At 50.1% G+C, this 17,711-nt stretch overlaps 2 protein-coding genes across 4 annotated transcripts in view; one reads left to right on the top strand and one right to left on the bottom strand.

Moving 5' to 3' along the window:
- Positions 1–2,446: 2,446 nt before the first annotated feature.
- On the bottom strand, positions 2,447–6,495 carry HPS6 (HPS6 biogenesis of lysosomal organelles complex 2 subunit 3). The gene is made up of 2 exons (XM_075108218.1): positions 6,357–6,495; positions 2,447–6,083 (listed from the first exon to the last, which is right to left on the bottom strand). Exon 2 carries the CDS (start codon positions 6,066–6,068, stop codon positions 3,606–3,608), a length of 2,463 nt encoding a protein of 820 aa, XP_074964319.1. The 5' UTR covers positions 6,069–6,083; positions 6,357–6,495; the 3' UTR covers positions 2,447–3,605.
- A 24-nt stretch (positions 6,496–6,519) lies between these two features.
- The window catches only part of ARMH3 (armadillo like helical domain containing 3), a 127,635-nt gene continuing 116,443 nt past the window's right edge, over positions 6,520–17,711 (top strand). The window contains exons 1-7 of one of the 3 annotated variants that reach the window (XM_075108221.1): positions 6,799–6,857; positions 12,920–13,086; positions 13,699–13,810; positions 14,286–14,342; positions 14,479–14,625; positions 15,504–15,611; positions 16,734–16,826. In XM_075108221.1, the coding sequence (XP_074964322.1) occupies positions 13,709–13,810; positions 14,286–14,342; positions 14,479–14,625; positions 15,504–15,611; positions 16,734–16,826 (507 nt within the window). In that variant the 5' untranslated portion in view covers positions 6,799–6,857; positions 12,920–13,086; positions 13,699–13,708. Of the gene's footprint in view, positions 6,858–7,543; positions 7,629–12,919; positions 13,087–13,698; positions 13,811–14,285; positions 14,343–14,478; positions 14,626–15,503; positions 15,612–16,733; positions 16,827–17,711 lie in introns of those variants that run through there. The other 2 variants (XM_075108220.1, XM_075108222.1) reach the window with 2 other exon arrangements.

A 17,711-nucleotide genomic window follows, 5' to 3' on the forward strand; every position in this document is an offset into this window, starting at 1 on the left:
ACTCTTTATGTCTGACTGTGATGGGAGGGCACAGGGGTAGCAGCAGGGAGAGTTCCCTGCTGCTGGCACAAGCTGAAGCTGTGCCTGAGACTAGAGGGTTCCTGCCACAGTCCCCAAGCATGCTTTGTCCACAGCCAGCTCTTGGAGCCCTGACCCAGCCCTCAGGTTGATGCAGGACCACTGCTCAGCATCACCGGGACTGGGTGATGTTCCCCTCACCCGGAGCATCTTGGCACCTGTGCCTGGCTGGGTGCCAGGTTCTTCCCTGGGAAAAGCCATGCCAAAAGCCGCCTGTCCATGAGGTGCCACCCCCCCCGCCGCACACAGGCACTTCCCTGGGCCCTCTGGCCACCCTGTTGTGTGCCATCTGTGGGTTTCCAGTTAGTTTATGGGGTGCCTGCAGCCCACACCTCCTTCCCCCTACTGGGTATGGTGGTATGGGGACTTGCAATGCCGACCCCTGCATGCCCCACACTGCTGCATGGCATGGATGGGCACACCAAGAGCTCATGGCCTGCACTCGTGGTGGGGCGGGTGCAGGTGTTGTTTTTTTGCTGCTCCTTGGTGTAAGCACAGGGACCATCCCAAAAGCTGGGTCAGGCATGGGGGAACATATGTGAGCAGCTTGACTCATTGCCTTCATTGCAAAGTCCAAGTCTTTCCAAAGGGTGACACAGCCAAGCTGGCCAGCTTGCCCTCCACTACATGCAGGTGCTTTATCACTTTTTCCATTTGCCTTCCAATATTCTAATTACTATTTTTTCCTTCAGGTGTTATCTGAAGCTGCCTTACCTGCTGCTATATCCACCCAGTACCTGTCCTGACTGCAAAGACAGCCCTGTGCTTGCCTATCGCCCAGCTGAATCTGTCCTCTGTAGTGGCTCAGCCCCTGCTCCCCCTAGGGATGCTCCCCCTTTCTGGCCCTGGGGCAGGGTTTCCTGGCACCCCCTTGGAGAGCATTTAGCTCAGTTTTGTCTCCACTTGCTCTGACTTTGCTCTCCCCCACCCTGAACCCTCAACCTCCCAAGTTGTGACTGTTTTATGCTTGTCCAGGGTCTACGTGTGGATGTCTCCATCCCCGAGCCCCAGACTCCCTACCACACAGCGTCCTCTGCTTCCTCTTTCCTTGCTGTGTGTCAGGGACACCAGCCTGCACAGGACTGCTGCTGGCTTCAGTTTCTGCTCCCTGGCTTTGCGGGTGCAGCTCCCTCCCTGCTCCTCTCTCTGCTCAGCCTCCAGCCATGGCCTGTTCTTCTCTGCACAGCTAGCGCTGGAAGGCAGGGAGCTTGACCCTCCTAGTTTGCTGCGTCACCGTGGACCTGCATCCAAATCCAGCCCTGGCAACGAAAACGTCCCCCAAATTACTGCACAGCCTTTGCCAAGGCCTGGGGCTTGCTCTCAGCAGCTCCCCATTCAGCACTGCCCCAGGGTAGTATCCCAGGCCCTGGAGCTGTCGCTCTGAGCGGGGCCTGGGTCCATCCTCCTCCTCCTCAGCTGCCCTGGGAGGTGGGTGAGAGCAGCATCAGGCAGGGCCCACAGCTGCTCGGGGAAGAGGTGAGGATGGCTCCTTGCAAAATGCCCACAGCAGCTGCCGCCAGCTCTCCTTTCAGGCCGGGCTCCCTCCGCTCACATGAGTGACAGCTGCCAGAATCCACTTCCCTTGCATGGGAGGGAAACTTGCAGCGTTCCGCGGCCACAGCACAACGCCCACCGTAAGGAAGGTGTCATCAATAGCCAGACAGCCAGCCTCTAGGGAACTGTTGCAGCAGTTCCTCTTCCCCTTTGCCAGACTTCTTTCCACCACAGGGACTTTCTGCAGCCAAGCCCCTGTCTGGGGGAGGCCCTGCCACATCTTTACAGCAGTCTGACAAACCAGGATCCTTCCAACAGCAGCTCTGCCACTGCATGCTCAGGGCAGCAGACTCCTGCCAGGGCCAGTGTGGTGTTCCCTGTTGCTGGTTTTCCAGCCAGAAACAAAGGGACAAGTTGCAGCCCTTGAGAAAAAATTCTCCCTTCCACAACCCTACCTTGGGCCCAGCCACCATTCCCCCAACAGAAAGCCCCCATGGCCTTTGGGGGTTGCTTGTGGCACCAAGCAGCTGCAGAGAGGATGGGAGCGAAGCCCAGGTAGGTCTCCTTGCTCCCAGAACCATGTGGGCTGCCTTTGCCAAACCATGCACTGCCTGGGATGGCCATTCTGGGGTGGTCACCTGCCTGCCACTGCAGAGTGCTGCCTCTGAGACTTTGTGGTGGTAAAGGGCCAAGTGCCGCAGAGGGAACAGGCTATCCACGTGCTGCTGGATCTCCAAGCCCAGCACGTACCAGGGGTGAGCCACACTGGGCAGTACCATTGTGAGTCAAACTTGGCCACTTTTCACCAGAAGCAAAATGAAACGGCTGTCCTCCTGAGAGTCTGCATTCTCAAAGCATCCACCACCACCCCAGCACTGCTTTAGGAACCTTTATTTTTAAAAAGGAGTCATCCACACTTCACCCCACTCAAGAGGACTAATGCAGGTGAATCTCCCCTGTCCCAGCCAGGCTCTGCCAGCCCGGCAAGGCAAGAGACAGCTCCTTCCCACCGCAGCCTGCATGCTGGGGCAAAGCCACAGCCAGGGTCTCTCTCCCAGCAGAGTGGGGCCAGGCAGTGAGCACGGGAAAGAGGCTGGAACCTGGATCTTCCTGCACAACTGCTCTCAAGTTACACTGACTTTGCAAAAGAGGCACAATATGAGCCAGACAACCCTGACAAAGCCCCTTTGTGTGCAGAGGGCAAAGGTAGAGGAGATGGGAACAGAGGGCTCTGGTGTCCTGCAGCATAGTCAAAGCTTCCACAAAGGGAAGGGAGAGGCAGGGTCAGCACAGGCTGCTGCCAGCTTCTCAGCTCGGAAGAGAATTTGGGTACCATCTGGGATAGAGAGATAAGGGAATTAGGCTGCTCTCTTCAGCTAAGTAGCTGCAATCAGTCACAGCTACAGGATTGATCCCAGAGGAGCTGCAGTGAGGCAGTACGCAGAGTGCTGCAGCTGTCAGCACGTGTGCTGGGACCCCCAGTACCATGGAGCTGCACCACCCTGCCATTTAGCATCTGACTGAGCCCAGAGCAGCAGGACTCAGTGACCCCACTGCAAGAAACATGCCCAGCTTCTTACAGGCAGAGCTTGGAGGCAGCACCCAACCCACTGAGCAGAGAATGGGGGGGAAAGACTGTGTGTGTCCCTGCCCACCGCTCCTCCTAGAGGATCAGGGAGGTAGAAGTGAAGTTAGAAAGGAGCCAAGCAAACCAAACCCAAAGTGTTTCAGGCAGGGAGCAGTTCTGTAGTCCTGTAGTGCAGCCAGTGCTTTCATCTGCAAATACACCTGGCACTTGCTCCTCCACTGGGGCACAGGTAATTGCACTTGCTAGATATAGTCAGAAAGCTTGTCCTGGCTTCAGGTGAGATCCCCCAACCCCAGCCACCCAATGGACTCTGAGATGCTGCCGCAGGGAGGCTTCAGAAAGGAGGGGGCTTCCATACTGTCAGGCAGGGCAGGATTTCCTGGAGTGGATGCGGCTTTCCCCTCCTCGTGCACTCAAGGCTCGGGATCTCGTTGTGCTTCCCCCTTCACACAGTGTCACCCTGTACCACTGCCGAGGGGGAGGAAGTCCTTGCCACGGGTGGCTGAGGGGCACCATTGGCCACCGCTTTTGAAGGGATCTTGTGCTCTCGGGGTGGGGTAGGAGGGGGAAAGATGGGGCTCTGCAAGGCATCTGAGTACATCTCATCCTGGACGCAGGGACGCTGCACAACCCTTTGCAGCAGCGGCTTGAGCAAGCCTACAGTCAGCTGGTTCCCCTCGCTGGAGAAGGGCACTGGGTCCTCCTGGGAGCGAGGGAGGTGCTGCAGGACCACAGTGAGAATGTCCGAGGCGGTGAGCTCAGCAGGACACAGTGGCCACAGCGTGTCCAGATAAGGGTCCAGCTCCCGGTGCTGGGCAAACTCTGTCAGCAGCGTGGTGAATATCTCCTTGTTAAGCAAGGGGCTGAGCTTGGAGAACTTCTCTGCCACCTCCACCACCCGCTGCCACTGCTTCAAGCAGATGAGAAGGTGCAGAGCTTGCAGCACAGCCTTAGGTCTCTTGCTGCAGAGCAGCAGTTCGAGCTCCATCTCATCATCTGCCTCGCTGCGCTTGTTGTTCCTGGCCAGTACTCCCAGCGCTCTCTTGTACAGCGGCACCCGGCCCTCTGGGCCCTCCTTGCTGCTGTATGCCCAAGAGATGCCAACGTACTGCTGGGTCAGCTCCACAAAACTGGGCAGCCACTTGGGTTTGAACCTCAGGAAGGAGGCACAGATGAGCTCAAAGAGCGGGACCACCCCATTGTGACCCAGCTCCTCCTGCTGTGGCCCTCCCAGGACCTTCTTCCATACCTCTGGGGTAGCCCTGGCTACCAAGTGGCCGTCCCCGTTCTGCTGCAGCTGCAGGCAGCTCCTCATGGCCTTCCAGGCAGCCTTGGGGAAGGAGGCAAAGACTGAGTTCAGGTAGACTAAGTTGTCCTTGTCCATGTCAGAGTGCAGAACACGGCTGACCTCCTGCTCCACCAGTTCCTCACAGTAACTTTCCACCTCACTCTCTGGGGCACATACCACACATGTCTTGAGGAGCTCCAGGCTCATGTAGCTCTGCAGCTCCAGGCTCATTGTGCTCAACAGCTTGGCATAAGTGTCTGGCAGGCCTTGGGCTGGCTTCTGCTTCTGTCGGAGGCTGTGCTGCAGGATGGCAGTGAGGGCCACAGGAGCCTGGAACACACCACCTTTCTTCAACTTCTCCACTGTCAGCTTGGAGCTGCTGAGGCTCCTCCTCTGGTAGTATCTGCAGGCCTCCTCAAACACCATCTCCACCAGGCACGGCTCAGGCCTGCTGCTGTCCTCAGGTTTGGAGAAGCTAAAGCTGTAGATGCCAGTTTGAGTGAGGAGCTGGATGCTGTCCTCTTCTCCCAGGGACTCCAGGAAATGCACCTCTTTCATACCCAGGATTTTCTTTTCTATGAGCCTTCCACTGTTCTGGTCGACGAGGTACAGGACCCCAGCCAGCACACAGGCCAGGATTCTGCCAAAGGTCTTCAGCTGGACAGGTCTTCCTTGGGCCAGGGGGCCCCCCTCCAGGTCAAAGATATGCCTCTGTGTCCCATCTGGCTCCACCATGTTCACAGCACCCTTTGTGCTCACCAGCAGCAGACCCCCGTTGTTGGACACAGCAGAGGTGTGAATGTCCAGGGGTGCCAAACCTGAGAGAAGACCCACAGAGCCAAGCAGGAGCTTCCTGAAGTCTGACTCGCTGCTGGAGTGCAGCACTTTGCTATGGACAAAGCCTGCAGAGGGGGCTGTAATGGCAAGCTTTGCCTTCTCGGGATGCCAGATGAGGAGGAATTTGGAAGTGGTGGCGAAGTTGGCGGCAGCAGCAGGCACCAGGAAGACATGCTGTGGGGAGGCCAGGATCTGGTACTCAGGGCTGTTGTGGAGGACTATCCTTATGGAGCCCAGCCGCACGCCTTGCTCCCCCACCTCCAGAGCCCGCGTGCAGACACAGAACCTGAAGGCACACTTGCTTATGTCCGAGTGGGCATCCAGGGGAGGCCTCTCCTCACACCATGCCAGGCTGGTTCCCTGGCTGCACACAGAGACGATTCGCGCCCGCACACCCTGGCAGAGCTCCAGTGTCTGCAGCAGCTGCCAGCCCACGGCCACCACGAAGTGCCAGACCTCAGTCCGGCCGTGTTCCCACACGATGGCCATTACCCAGGAGCCCAATGTCACAGGGCTCTGCAGGAAGAGCAGTCCCACAAGGGCTGGCTCGGGCAGCTGCCAGTTCCTCTCCAGGTCGGCTCCACTGACGCTGTGGCGCTGGAAGGCCACCACCCGGGGCAGGGGGGGCGGCCGGCTCTTCTGTATGACCAAAAGGTGCTGCCCATCGGGGCTGGACTGGACGTGGCTGGGTTCTTCTCCCTGGCACAGCAGCTCCTGCAGCCAGTGGCCTCGGCTGAAGTCACTGAAGTCGGAGACCTGTCGCAGCATCCCGGCTCGCTTCATCTTGGGGCGCCCGCCCTGGTCATCGAGAGCGTGCATGAGGGCGAGCAGGGGCACGGAGCTCCTGCTGCCGCGAGTGTTCCCCTCCCAGGATACCCCCCCCACGTTCCCTAGAGTCTTTGCACACACACCCCCCCCGGGCACCCTCCTCCCCCGGCGAGCAGGTTCGGTACACACCGATCCCCCAAGGTACCCACCGCACCCCCGGCTCCCCAGACACGCACCCCCGCCCGAGGGGGCTCGCCGCCGCTCCCCCCTTCCCACGCACCCGCGGGACCCCGCGGGACCTACCTGCCGCGGCGGCTGCCTGCCGGGGAACGGGCGCCCCTCCGCCGGGGCCGGTGTCGGCTCGGCTCCGCACGACGCGGCGCTGCGCAATCACGAGGCGGCGGCGGCCTTCCGGGCGGAGCCGCGCCGCGCCGGCCCGGGCCGCCCCTCTCCTACTTCCGCCGCCGGTGCGGGGAAGGCGGCGGGGCCGCGGCCCGGGGGCAGATAGCGAGGCTGCGCAGGGGCCATTTTTTACCGGGGGGGTGGGTGTGTCCGTCTCCTCAGGGAGAGGCGAGTTCCCTCCGGCCCAGGGCAGGACTGTCCCCGTCGATACCCGGTAACCGGAGCCGGTACGCCGTAACCGGGGCCTCCCGGGGGACCGGCAGGCGGCGAGACTCGGTGCGGACAGGACCCCCCACCCCTGGTGCCGGCGGCGCTAGGACCGCGCGGCGCAGGGCTTCCTCTTCAAAGCGCATGCGCGGCAGGCCGCGCCTGCGCAGGGGGAAGGGAACGGCTCGCCCGCAGGTGAGTGCTGGGGGCCGGGGGGGGGGGGGGGGGTGGGGACGCGGCCCCCCTCCCCCCCCACCCCGCGCGGCCAGGCCACTCCCACCGGCCCCCACCCCGAGGCAGGGACGGGCGGCACCGGGGCTCCGCCGCCTCCGGCGGGGGGGGTGTGTGTGCGCGTCTCCGTGTCTCCGGTGACCCCGGGCTGTGCCAGGGCTCCTAGCTGCCTGCCCTGCCCCGTGTGTGTAAGGCCTCGCCGCCTCCTGCAAACTTTAGCCGTAGTTTTGCACAAGTCTTGCTTAAGGAGTTGCCGGCCCTTTCCCCGCTTGTAGCGCTGCCGTTACCGGTAGCGAGGCGTGGCCGCCGCGTCGCCCAAGGGGGTGCTGTTGGGGGCCGTGCAGCGAGCCCCGGGGAGGCCTGGCAGCGGGCTGGGGTTGCCCGGGCCCGCGGCTGTGCTGGGGCGGCCGCCCCTCGGCCGCAGTGCCAGCTGGCTGCCGGAGGGGCGGGGGCTACGCCTTCTAGGAGAAGGACGAGCAGGGCATATCGTGTTATCGTTGATCATTCTAATCGTCTGCTCCTCACGGTGCGACACGCACCTGTATCAGCAAACCAGTAAACAATGGTAAAGGAGGGCGAATTTATTATGTTTCTGATGCTGCAGGCAGAGGCAGCTCGCTACACAAGCTTACAGCCTTGCTCAAAACCCTGTTGCGTATGTCACTGTAAGAAAGTTTGCTCTTGAGCGGAGACTGTAACCTGCATATACGATGAGAGCCAATTCGGGCTGAGCAGGTGGGTGGAATATGCAGAGCAATAAGATAATTTAGATGGTTGCGATATATGGTGATTGCAGCTCACCAGCTGTTTGAGCTCTAGTGGGAAGTGTGACAAAAATTTTTTGAGAGGAATTTCAGGAGGGGGGGAAAAAAGGACATCAGTTTGGTTTTCCAATAATAATACTATCGTAACCCTCTGTCTGTGTCGCTTAGGGCGCCTTTTGCTGTGTGCAAAGAGACTCTGCCGGCAGAGTATAAACAGCGTAAAAATGTTGAAGTTATTGGCTAGCATGCACAAAAGAAACAGTGAGGCTTTAATGAGCTGCTAGGCTAAGCATTCATGTGCTCACCACCCCTGCTAACACACCAGGCAGCCACGCAGATGCCCCTCAGGAGGGGAAGGGTCAGCCTCTGCTGCTCAGAGTTGCTGAGTTGCTGTATTCTGGCTCCCTGGTGGGGTTTTGTTTGTTTGTTTTAGGACTTATACCTTTTTATGTTTGTGTCTTTTCTCCTGAGTGCTTGCACTACTAATGGTCCATATCTCAAAAATGTTACCTCTTTGCAGCTCAACCTTTCTTATCTTGGCGTGGCTCTGCTGTGCAGCTTCCTAGAATGTAGCAGCTTCCTCAGAAGTTGGAGCCAAGGTCATGCAGCTGCGCTGTATTCAGTGTGGGCCTTGGATCCACACCAACCGCTGAAGCCATGGGAGAGGGGTGGGGAAGGCTACAGGGAGAGTATTTTTTTTTCCAGAAGACAGACATCTGAAAAGGTCTCCAAGTGGCATGAGCTTTTAGGTGGGAGCGTAGAGGCAGTGCAGAGTGTTTTGTGGTAAACCTAGGTGGGGTAGATTCTGAAGGGCTTGAAAAGTGAAAACCCAAAGAGACTTTCTGACACGAGAGAGCTGGGCATTGTAGCCAGGAATACGAAAGGAAGTGTGATGAAATGAAAAAAATTAGATTGGAAGAATGGTGTGAACAGATGGAGGTGGAAGCATGTGACGCTTCTCTAGATGGACTTGACAGGAAGAAGTTTAACTAGTTGATGGTGTGAAGTTGATGGATTGGGTGTTATTTTAACTGGACAGAGAGAAATGAAAGGCAATTACAGATGAAGTGTTAAAAATGTAGCTTGGGTGTTATTCTTTTATGTCATTGCTCAAGCAGGTGTAGTGGGAGGTAGTCTGTGGTAGTCTGCATTAGGAAGCTGCTTTTCAAGGGGGGGGAAAATAGGTCAGTAGTGGCATACCTTTAGATTGTACTATGTAGAAGCATGTACACCTCTACCACTCTGAGTGGGATGGGTGGACTGGCTAGTAAAAATGCATATACTGGCACTGTGCTGGCGATTATGTTGCTTAGTACTGCAGAAAAAGTAGTAGGATCTCTGGGTTTTTGTAATCAGCATGTTTCTTGTTATATACTGCATGAAGGCACCTGGAAATTCTGCTAGATGGATCCAGGACTTGTGTGCTGTGAGCGTTACTGTTTCCCTTGTTTGCGGGTTGGGCGCCTTACAGTTGTGAAGAAAGGTACAGTCTGAGCAGTTTTCATTTCAATGGACAATTACAAATAAGGTTGTAAAGAATGGATGACGTAGAAAAGCAGCGTGGATGTACTAGCACAAGCTTAACTGCCAATGCAAAAGATGGCTGAGAATAAGCTGCAGAAGGGCTTATAGCAGGAATTTGGTCACAATGGTTGCTAAAGCCTTGACAAAATCTAGCCTAACGTGTTCTTCCTCTTTCATTAGTGATCTGCCAGGCTGCTGCTGAGTGGTCCCGGGGGTTTTAATACTGGAGCTTGAACTGGGTCAAAGTACTGTCTGTGCAATGGGATTCATAAACTCTGTGCTGGGTGCAGATTGTGTGTTGCTTCCAGTGATGGACAAGTGCTGGAACTTGTGCTTTGTTGCTCAGGTCCAATATTGACTCTGCGGATTCATCATGTGGATTAGTTGTAAGCTTTTCCTGGAACTTCATGGAAGAGTTTAATGACTACTTGGCTTAGGTTAACTTTTAGGCAGGGATTTATCCCTCTCTCTTGCATGATCAAGAGAATTTTTGAACAGCTTTCCTTTAGACTTGAGTGATGTACCTGTAAAATACCTTGAAAGGCACGGGGTCCCAGGTACATGCAGTTGGTGGTGGGGGCAATTACTAGCCTTGAAATATTTAAGCAAGTGAATCCAATCTTAGTAGCAGTGGCAAGTCAAGGGATAGTGGTTTCTAAAAGCAAAAGTACTTCAGCTCTTATGCAGAGTCTTTATACATATTGATTGAAGTCCAAGGCTCTGGCATTAACAAACCAAAACAGATCCCATCACTTGCACTACCTTTTCAGAGAGGGAATAAATGGTTTGCCAAATAAGTCAATATGTGAAAATATAATTTTGTCATCTGTTTGTTTTCTTTTTATCTAACCATGAAGTGTTACGGTATATTTTTTTGAGGGTTCCACACTGAATAAAAAAATACACTTATTCATGTTTGATTGTGTGTGGAGATTGTGTATATGCATCTGTAATCCTGAAAACTTTCAGGTTTGTTAGCCTAGGCAATTAAATGCAAAATACAGTGCCTGATGGGCTGCATGCAAGATTACAGAAGTTACATGTTCTGGATCCTGATGTCATTATAGTTTAGATGTGCATTAGTGTTATGTTCTCTACAGTAGTATTTTTGCTATTGTAAGATGATCTGTGGAATAATAATAAGTCTGTACAGGAGCAGCCACCATTTTCAAAGTGTGCAAGTCTGAATAAACCTCAGACTCAAAATGTCAGGTTCATTTTTCCCGTGGATGTTCTGACGAAAATCTAACAGAGATGTGTTCATCAGAATGTCACATGTTTGGTTGGAATCTCTGCTGCGAGTTCTGGAATGAAAAGGAGAGGAGGTGGATGGTTGGGTGTCCTCATCTCTTTCTTCCTGACTGGATCAGCTGATCCCGGGGTTGATGATAGATAAAGAGTCTGCCATGGCTTTTAGCTTCCTGCCTTTGAGCTGCCAAGACTCGTGCTCTGTTGAGGTTTCTTTTAGTTCCAGATGAAGCACTTTGGATCTTCTGCTGCACATCAGGGTACTTGCTGTTCTGAAAATTCATGTGCGTGTGCTTCTGGCCCTGAGGGGTAGCTCTCCTGTGCAGTCAGTGACTACAGCAGGATTTACTTAGCAGCATGTGTTAATGGGACTGACCTATTGACAGAATAAATTATCCATTTGAACGTAAAATGTAGAAAATGCACTGGTGCTTTTTAAATGTGATGCGATTAAGGGATAATTGTTAACTATATTCAGTGTTGTTGTTTTCATAAGCTGTCACGGTGTCCTGATAGTTTGACACCTCTACAACTTATTTATAAATGGTTTGTGCATTTAACAGTTGTTTTCTGCAGCTGCCTAGAAGGTCCCCGTTAGCAAAACACAGTTGCCTGTTTCTGTCTTTATGACATCTAGAAAGTATAATTGCATAAAGTGAAAAGAAAAAGCCATTTGTACAGCCTGATCATCATAGGTCGTGAAACAAGCATGGCCTAATAAAGCGTTGGCATGAAAGGAGATTTTTACTTTCCTCCCCTTGCTCCTCCATGTGCTCATATGTAGAACGGCAAATTATAAACAAGAACGTTATTTAATCCTTGCCTCTAGCAGTCGTCTTTGTACGTGCTCTGTGCAGCTTTGGTTGAGAGAATATGAATCTCAAGTCCCATTTTGACAGAGGCTAGAATTTTCGCATGATCCCTCTGATGCTCACCCAGCATCAAGTCTTTGTTTCTTGTGGGATTTGGGTTTTTCTGTCTTTCTGGAAATGTAGGAAGAGCATTAAAATGCAGCTCTCAAAGTCGGGGGACTAAGCAGAGTGTATTGATCCCTTCCCATTCACGTACACGTTTGCTGTGAGAACGCTGACCTAGAAGCATCAAGAGTTAGTTTATTAGTTATGACATTGGGATTCGTTAGCTGTAATTCAATTAGAAGCACGCTGATGTATGTGTTGGTACGCTGGGGCTGGCAAGCTGCTTTAGGTTCAGAAACTTACAATTCTAGTTGGGAAATTGTTTTGTGCAATCTTGGGTAAGATTTGTATTGCTAGGCTAAAAGTGACATCGTTCTTGATTTGGTTTTTAATAGATTTCTCTCTGTTTCCAATTATGTTTCTAATTAGAATAATGTCTTATTTCCCATGACAGTTTAAAAATAATGCAAAGGCTATAAAAGAGAAGCTATCAGGATGATTGAATAATGTTTTCTTTTTCGTTTGTTAGACTGAAACCTTTTTCCACATTAATTGCATATATAGACCTACTAGGCTACAGGAGTAATTCTGGTATTTACAGAAGGTTATGGTCCAGTAGTTGCTAAGCTTTCTTCTGTCAGTGTGTCTTCGGGCTGTTTCCATTCTCACCCCTGCACATGCCACACCAGCCCTTAACCAGCCAGCTGTGCCGTTTCCCTTTCTAGGAGGAAGACAGAACACCTCTTTACTTTTCTATATAAATCTTAGCTTTTCAGGTGTGAGATCTGCTGCTCTCTGTTCTACCCCCTGCTTTCCCATCCAGGCAAAGCTCTTTCCCTTCACACCTGGGGTAGGGTCTTTTGCAGCAGAATTGTTTCTTCAGGGCCAAAGATGTTTTCCTTCCGCTTACAAATGAGGTTTATGGCTCAAAGGACAGATGTCTGAATAACCAACTCTGGGAGCCTGAGAGTCCTAGTTGAGAACATAGTTGTAGTTTAGGACTACAAAAAGCTGTCTGCAGTGGAAAGAATGTGGAAGAGATCTGGAACTGGCATTCAGTAGTTTCTGGAACTTGCTCTTTGAGGGAAAGACAGATCTAAATGTGCTGTGGTTGTGGGAGGGAGGCTAAATCCAAAGGTGTCTCCATGGCTGCCAGCTCAGAAGGCTCTGGGGTAAGTTGACTGCAGTGAACTTACCTCTATGCGTATTTTAGCATGACTGAGGGCAGCTACCACAAGAGCCTGCCTATGTTTTTCTGGAGCATGACAGTGCTAAAGCTGTGATGCTTGCCAGAAAAATCTGTGATTGCAGATAGATACATATTCACAAGGTCAGAGTGGTGAAATGCTTTGTAGCATCAGACATGAGGTTGAGAGTACATGGCAGGCAAGTCACGCGTTCTGACTCTCAGCCCTGGAATGGGTTGACTGTCACAGAAAGTTCAGGACTATGGCTATGGCTGTTATTTTTTGTAACAGCTCATTTTGTAATAATGAGACTTCCTTTTTTTAATAGGATAACCAGTAAGCGTGAGACACCAAGTACTTAGAGTAAAACCTGTTTGTGTTTCTAGAAAACCCTCTGCTGTTAAATGGATCAGGAAATTCATCTGGATGGAAAAAAAAAAAAATTCCTGCAAAGCTTCTCCTGTGTTCCTCCATCCTCCTCCCAAAACTGACCCACATGTGATGCTTTTGAGGCTGGGGTTCTTTGGCTTGATTTGCAGAGCAGCTGGCGCAGGTGAGGGATGCCAAGGTGCAGAGAGAGGGATGAGCAAGGGTGGCAGGAGTGTTTAAGGGAGGCTTTGCAGCCAAATGTTCCCAAGTGTTGGATGCCACTGCAGAGTGCAAAAGCAGAATTTGAAGTGCGTTGGTAGGCAGCAAATTAAAGAGATAAGACTTTTTCAAACAGTTTCAGGAGCTTTTTGTCACAAGACGTCCTTGAGGCTTGACCAGCGTCAAAAAGGAATGAGTATCCATTTGATAACAAGTATCACAGTTCATGCAATGAGATTAAAAAATACTTACTTTTCTAGATGTAAACTGCATTGGTCTGGATCATGAATCAGTTTCTAACAGAGAAGAATTAAGAAAATTTATTAATAAGGAGTGTATTCTGTATCTGCCTGTGTCTGGGCTTTTGCATGTTTCCTTGAAATGGGCTATAGGGCTAGATGGGACCTTTGATCTGATTTCTTATCTGGTGTAGTTATTAAAGCCCCTACTTTCAGCTTGTGAGATACTATTAGTATTTCAGTGTAGTGAAAAAGTCTTTGGTGGTTGAGGCAGGCCAGATATGCCTTGAAGAAAAGTTCAAGTTTTCTTAGCCTTTTTTGTCTATTCTTACCTTCAGGGTATACAGCATGGCCCAAGCAGAGAAGAAAGGTGGGCTGCTCCGGAAATCTTCAGCCTCCAAGAAGCCATTGAAGGAGAAAGTTGTGTTGATGTATGATGAAATTTTCACGGTAAGGACTTGAACATCTCTTCTTTCTAAAGTGTTCTGTTAAATTTTCTTGGTTTAGTTTGTGCTGAGGGCTCTGCATGATGGATTCTTTTCCCAAGGTAAAGACTGCATGGTGGTAGGCACACACTTCAGGCTCTCCTACTGTCATGCAGAGGTCTGTGTTCTGCTCTCTTTCTTAATGGCACCATGTCCTGTTGTCTGCCAGGACCATTTGTGATCTACAAGAAGTCATGGCTTTTCAAGCATTTCTCAAAAAAGAATCCAGAAAATATAACAGAGGCATCCCAACTGAGAGCTACTTCTGTTTGTCCTTCTGTTTTGGGGAATCTGTGTAGACAGAATTGTATGCTGTGAGACCACTTGGTCATTCAGTGGGATGATGCTGACTCTGAGATACTCATGATCATGATTTTCTTTAAATTCTGCCTGAATGGTTTCCTCTTGTTTGCTCTCATGGCTGTTCCTTTTCCTTTCAGACAGAGGACCCCAGTAAATGCAACCCCAGGTTTTGGGAGGAGCTGTTTCTCATGAAGGTAATGGGAACTGAACATCCTCTTGATTTGCTGCTGCTCTTCTACCTACAAAGCGGCAGACTGTCAGTGCAAGGGCTGGCGTTTCTAAAGTGTCAGTGGTTGTGTAACATGCGTGAACTGCTTCTTAACCTGACAGGTCAACTTGGAATATCTAGAAGGCAAGCTGGAGGCTCTGGATGGGGAAGAGTTAATGAAGATAAAAGATAACATCAACTGCTTGTTTCAGCACTGCATCCAGGCACTGGGTGAGGAGCACCCAATCAGAGTGGTCAATGCATTACAGGTACCACACTGAGAGATAGGGAATGCTCTCTTTTGCTTCTGATGAGGCAATATATTTGCTGCCAGTAGCAAACATCTTGTTCTCATTTCTTTGCTTCTGAGGAGAATTGATGTCTACAGAGCAGTTGCCGATTACTGTCTGTGGAGGTTACAAACATTCAAAGTCTCTTTAGTCTTTGAAGAACAATTACTTGTTTCAGAATTCAAGAGGATCTGGTGATGCAGGATGAAGCGGATGGCAATGGGGAGACAAGAGGAGCTTGTTCACACTGCAGGCTGTCAATTTGGGGGCTCAAGAGTACTCTCTGTAGCTTTGTCTGTATTCTACTTTATCCTGTTCTCCCTCATTTCAGCCTCCTTTTTTAATTTCCATATGGGCTGAAAATGTAATAAAGCTCTGGAGAAGTTAGTGTGGAATTTATACAGGGGACTGCCTCTGCTGGACACTTCCTAATTAGAAGCTGTGAAGAATTGTCAGCCAGAATTAACAGTCATTTTCCTGCAGGCTGCTCCTTACCAAAGCTATGCTGTCCCCTGTCTTGTGCAGGAGACTCCCCTATTCAGTCTTGATGTTTGATGTTATTAGTTCACAGACTGATTCTTACCATTTGGTGAATGCATTTGTCTCAGCTGTAGGAATACAGGACATGAATTTTAGATTTGGAGAAGTCATCTGTAGGAGACATTGGACAGGCAGTAAGCTGGGAAAAGTTGATTTAAAACAGAATATGTACACCTCTGTATGTGTGGCTTCCAGGCTGGTGGTATTAATTTAAATACCTGTGCTTTGCCACTTCTATGAGATGGTCTTAGGACGGGTTTTGCTATTGATCTGTAAGTGTTGCCTTACATCTTACCCTCTGATTTTTCCGTTTGCAGACGTTGTGTGCATTGATTCGGGGTGTCCACCAGAAGAACAAATCCACTTCTGGGTTTGACATCATCAACATGCTTGTGGGTTTTGATAAGGCAGAGCTATGTATGAAGGTGAGGCCCTGGCAATGTGGAGAAACAGGTTTCACAGCAGCCTTGTTGTAGGGGCAGTGATTTGTAAACAAGTGTGTCTACCAAGGTGCAGCTTTTGGGGGAAATATTCCAGCCACTTATTAAAAACAACTGTCCTGAAATTCTTTACCTGCTAGTAGCACAAAGACACTTGGGGTCCCATGTTTGTTAGTAATATAACAGAGCACTTTCTGTTCCCTTAGTTCCATGCTGTGCAGTCACTATGGCTAAGAAATCTTAAGGCCAGAAAAGGCTGTCGCAGGCCGTTAGTAGCTAGTATTGAACCTCGTACCTTGAGCTTAATTTTTAGCTGATAGTCATATCCTGTGTTCTCACATTTGCATCAGCACATGTATCATTTCAAATTTATTTGATGCTTTTCACTATAAAGATGTTGAGTTTTGGGAAATAACAAAGCAATCAGTGATAAAGCTGAATTTCCTCTTGTATCTTTCATCTCTCTACAATAAGTAGTAATTTTTCATCTGTCTACAAATAGTAGCAGATCTGGGGAAAATATTAAGTAGCAACTTGCCTATCAGAACTACACTTTTCCTTTAATAACTGTATTACCTGTAACTTGGTATTTGGAAAACAACTATTTATGAATATATTCCAAACAGCTATATAGTATCTATTTTTAATCATAACTAATATATGACTATTAATTAGAGGTGTGCTGCTTGCAAAAAATCCCATGGTGCCTACAAGTGAAATGGAATATTGAAAAAAAACCACAACCCGCTGATATTATTGTCTTGCAAACAAAAGGAAGATCATATTTGTAGAGCTCAGAATTACTTTGTGAATAAAACCTATTGTTATATGTGTACAAAAATCTCTCATGCTTCTAGAGCAACTCTTGGAAAACGATCATGATGTTACGCCTCTAGTCATTAAAATGTAGTTAACACAAAACAATGTTGAGAACTGATAGTGTGAATGTGGCCTGGGTGACAGTATTAACAGCCTAATTATTGACTCTGGAATAACATGGCTTTACATTGGTGCTCTTGTATTTGAATCTCCCAAAAAGCTTTTTGTAACAAACATTTCAAATAATTTTAAATATTACTTTTAAATAACGTGATTGTTCTTCTTTAGAATCTGATGGAGAGCTTGGACTCACTCCTCTGCGCAGAAGGTTCTGAAAGCCTCAAAAGCTTGTGTCTGAAGCTACTTCTGTGCTTGGTGACGGTAAATAAACAAGCTGTATAATAACCTAAAGGCTTATATGAGCACCATCCTGAGGGATGGAGCGGTCTCAAAACTTGAACAGAATGCTGCAGTGTGAAGCTTAAGGAGGAGAAATTGTGAATAATAACAAGGGTCAGCCCGGAATATGCATCATTGCTCTAACCACAGTGCCAATACAGATGAGCAGACTGTTTTCACCTTATAAGATAGATGCCAACCAGGGGAGAGACACAGGAGGAAGTGTCAATTGGATTTACAGGTGTGGGTTTTGTGGGTGGTTTGTTTTTTTGGTGGTGTGTTTTTTTTTTTTTTTTAAAAAGATATTTAGGGTGTCTGAGATAGAAAGGGAGGAGAGGAGATGGGTTGAGGGAAGACAGGAAGTGCGGAGTAGACAAGAGTGGTGAGGATGTGAAAAATGAGGAAGTTGGAACAAATGGCTACTCATCATCTCTTGGAGATGGTTAACTGTGAACTATTTTGGCTGTGGTAAGAGAATTGGGTGGGTGGGAGGTCTTCACTGCCCATTCATGATGGGAAGGTACTCAGTAGAGCATATACACCCTGTTTTTTCATTCTCTGCCTCCTGCATAGCAGCCTGCTTCAAGCTGCTGATGGCTGTTGTCATGCAGCTGTGTAAAATATCAATCTGTAGAGGAAAGGGGGAGCTCTTAGAACGTGGGTCATGCTTCTTGCCAAAGGGAGGGGGGAAGGCAGGACAGATTTCTTTTACTTTGTGTCTAGCTCTACAGCTAGTCACACCTTGAGCTGCTGACTAAGTGTGAAATTCTGGATAAATGTGTCCCATCTGGTAGTAGAACTCTTCTGTTCCCAGTGTGTGCCAGAGGCAGCTACAGCATTGTGGAGGCTTCGGGTGAGATTTTAAAA

This window comes from Phalacrocorax aristotelis, chromosome 12, assembly GCF_949628215.1.
Source record: "Phalacrocorax aristotelis chromosome 12, bGulAri2.1, whole genome shotgun sequence".
In the NCBI taxonomy this organism is placed as follows: Eukaryota; Metazoa; Chordata; class Aves; order Suliformes; family Phalacrocoracidae; genus Phalacrocorax; species Phalacrocorax aristotelis.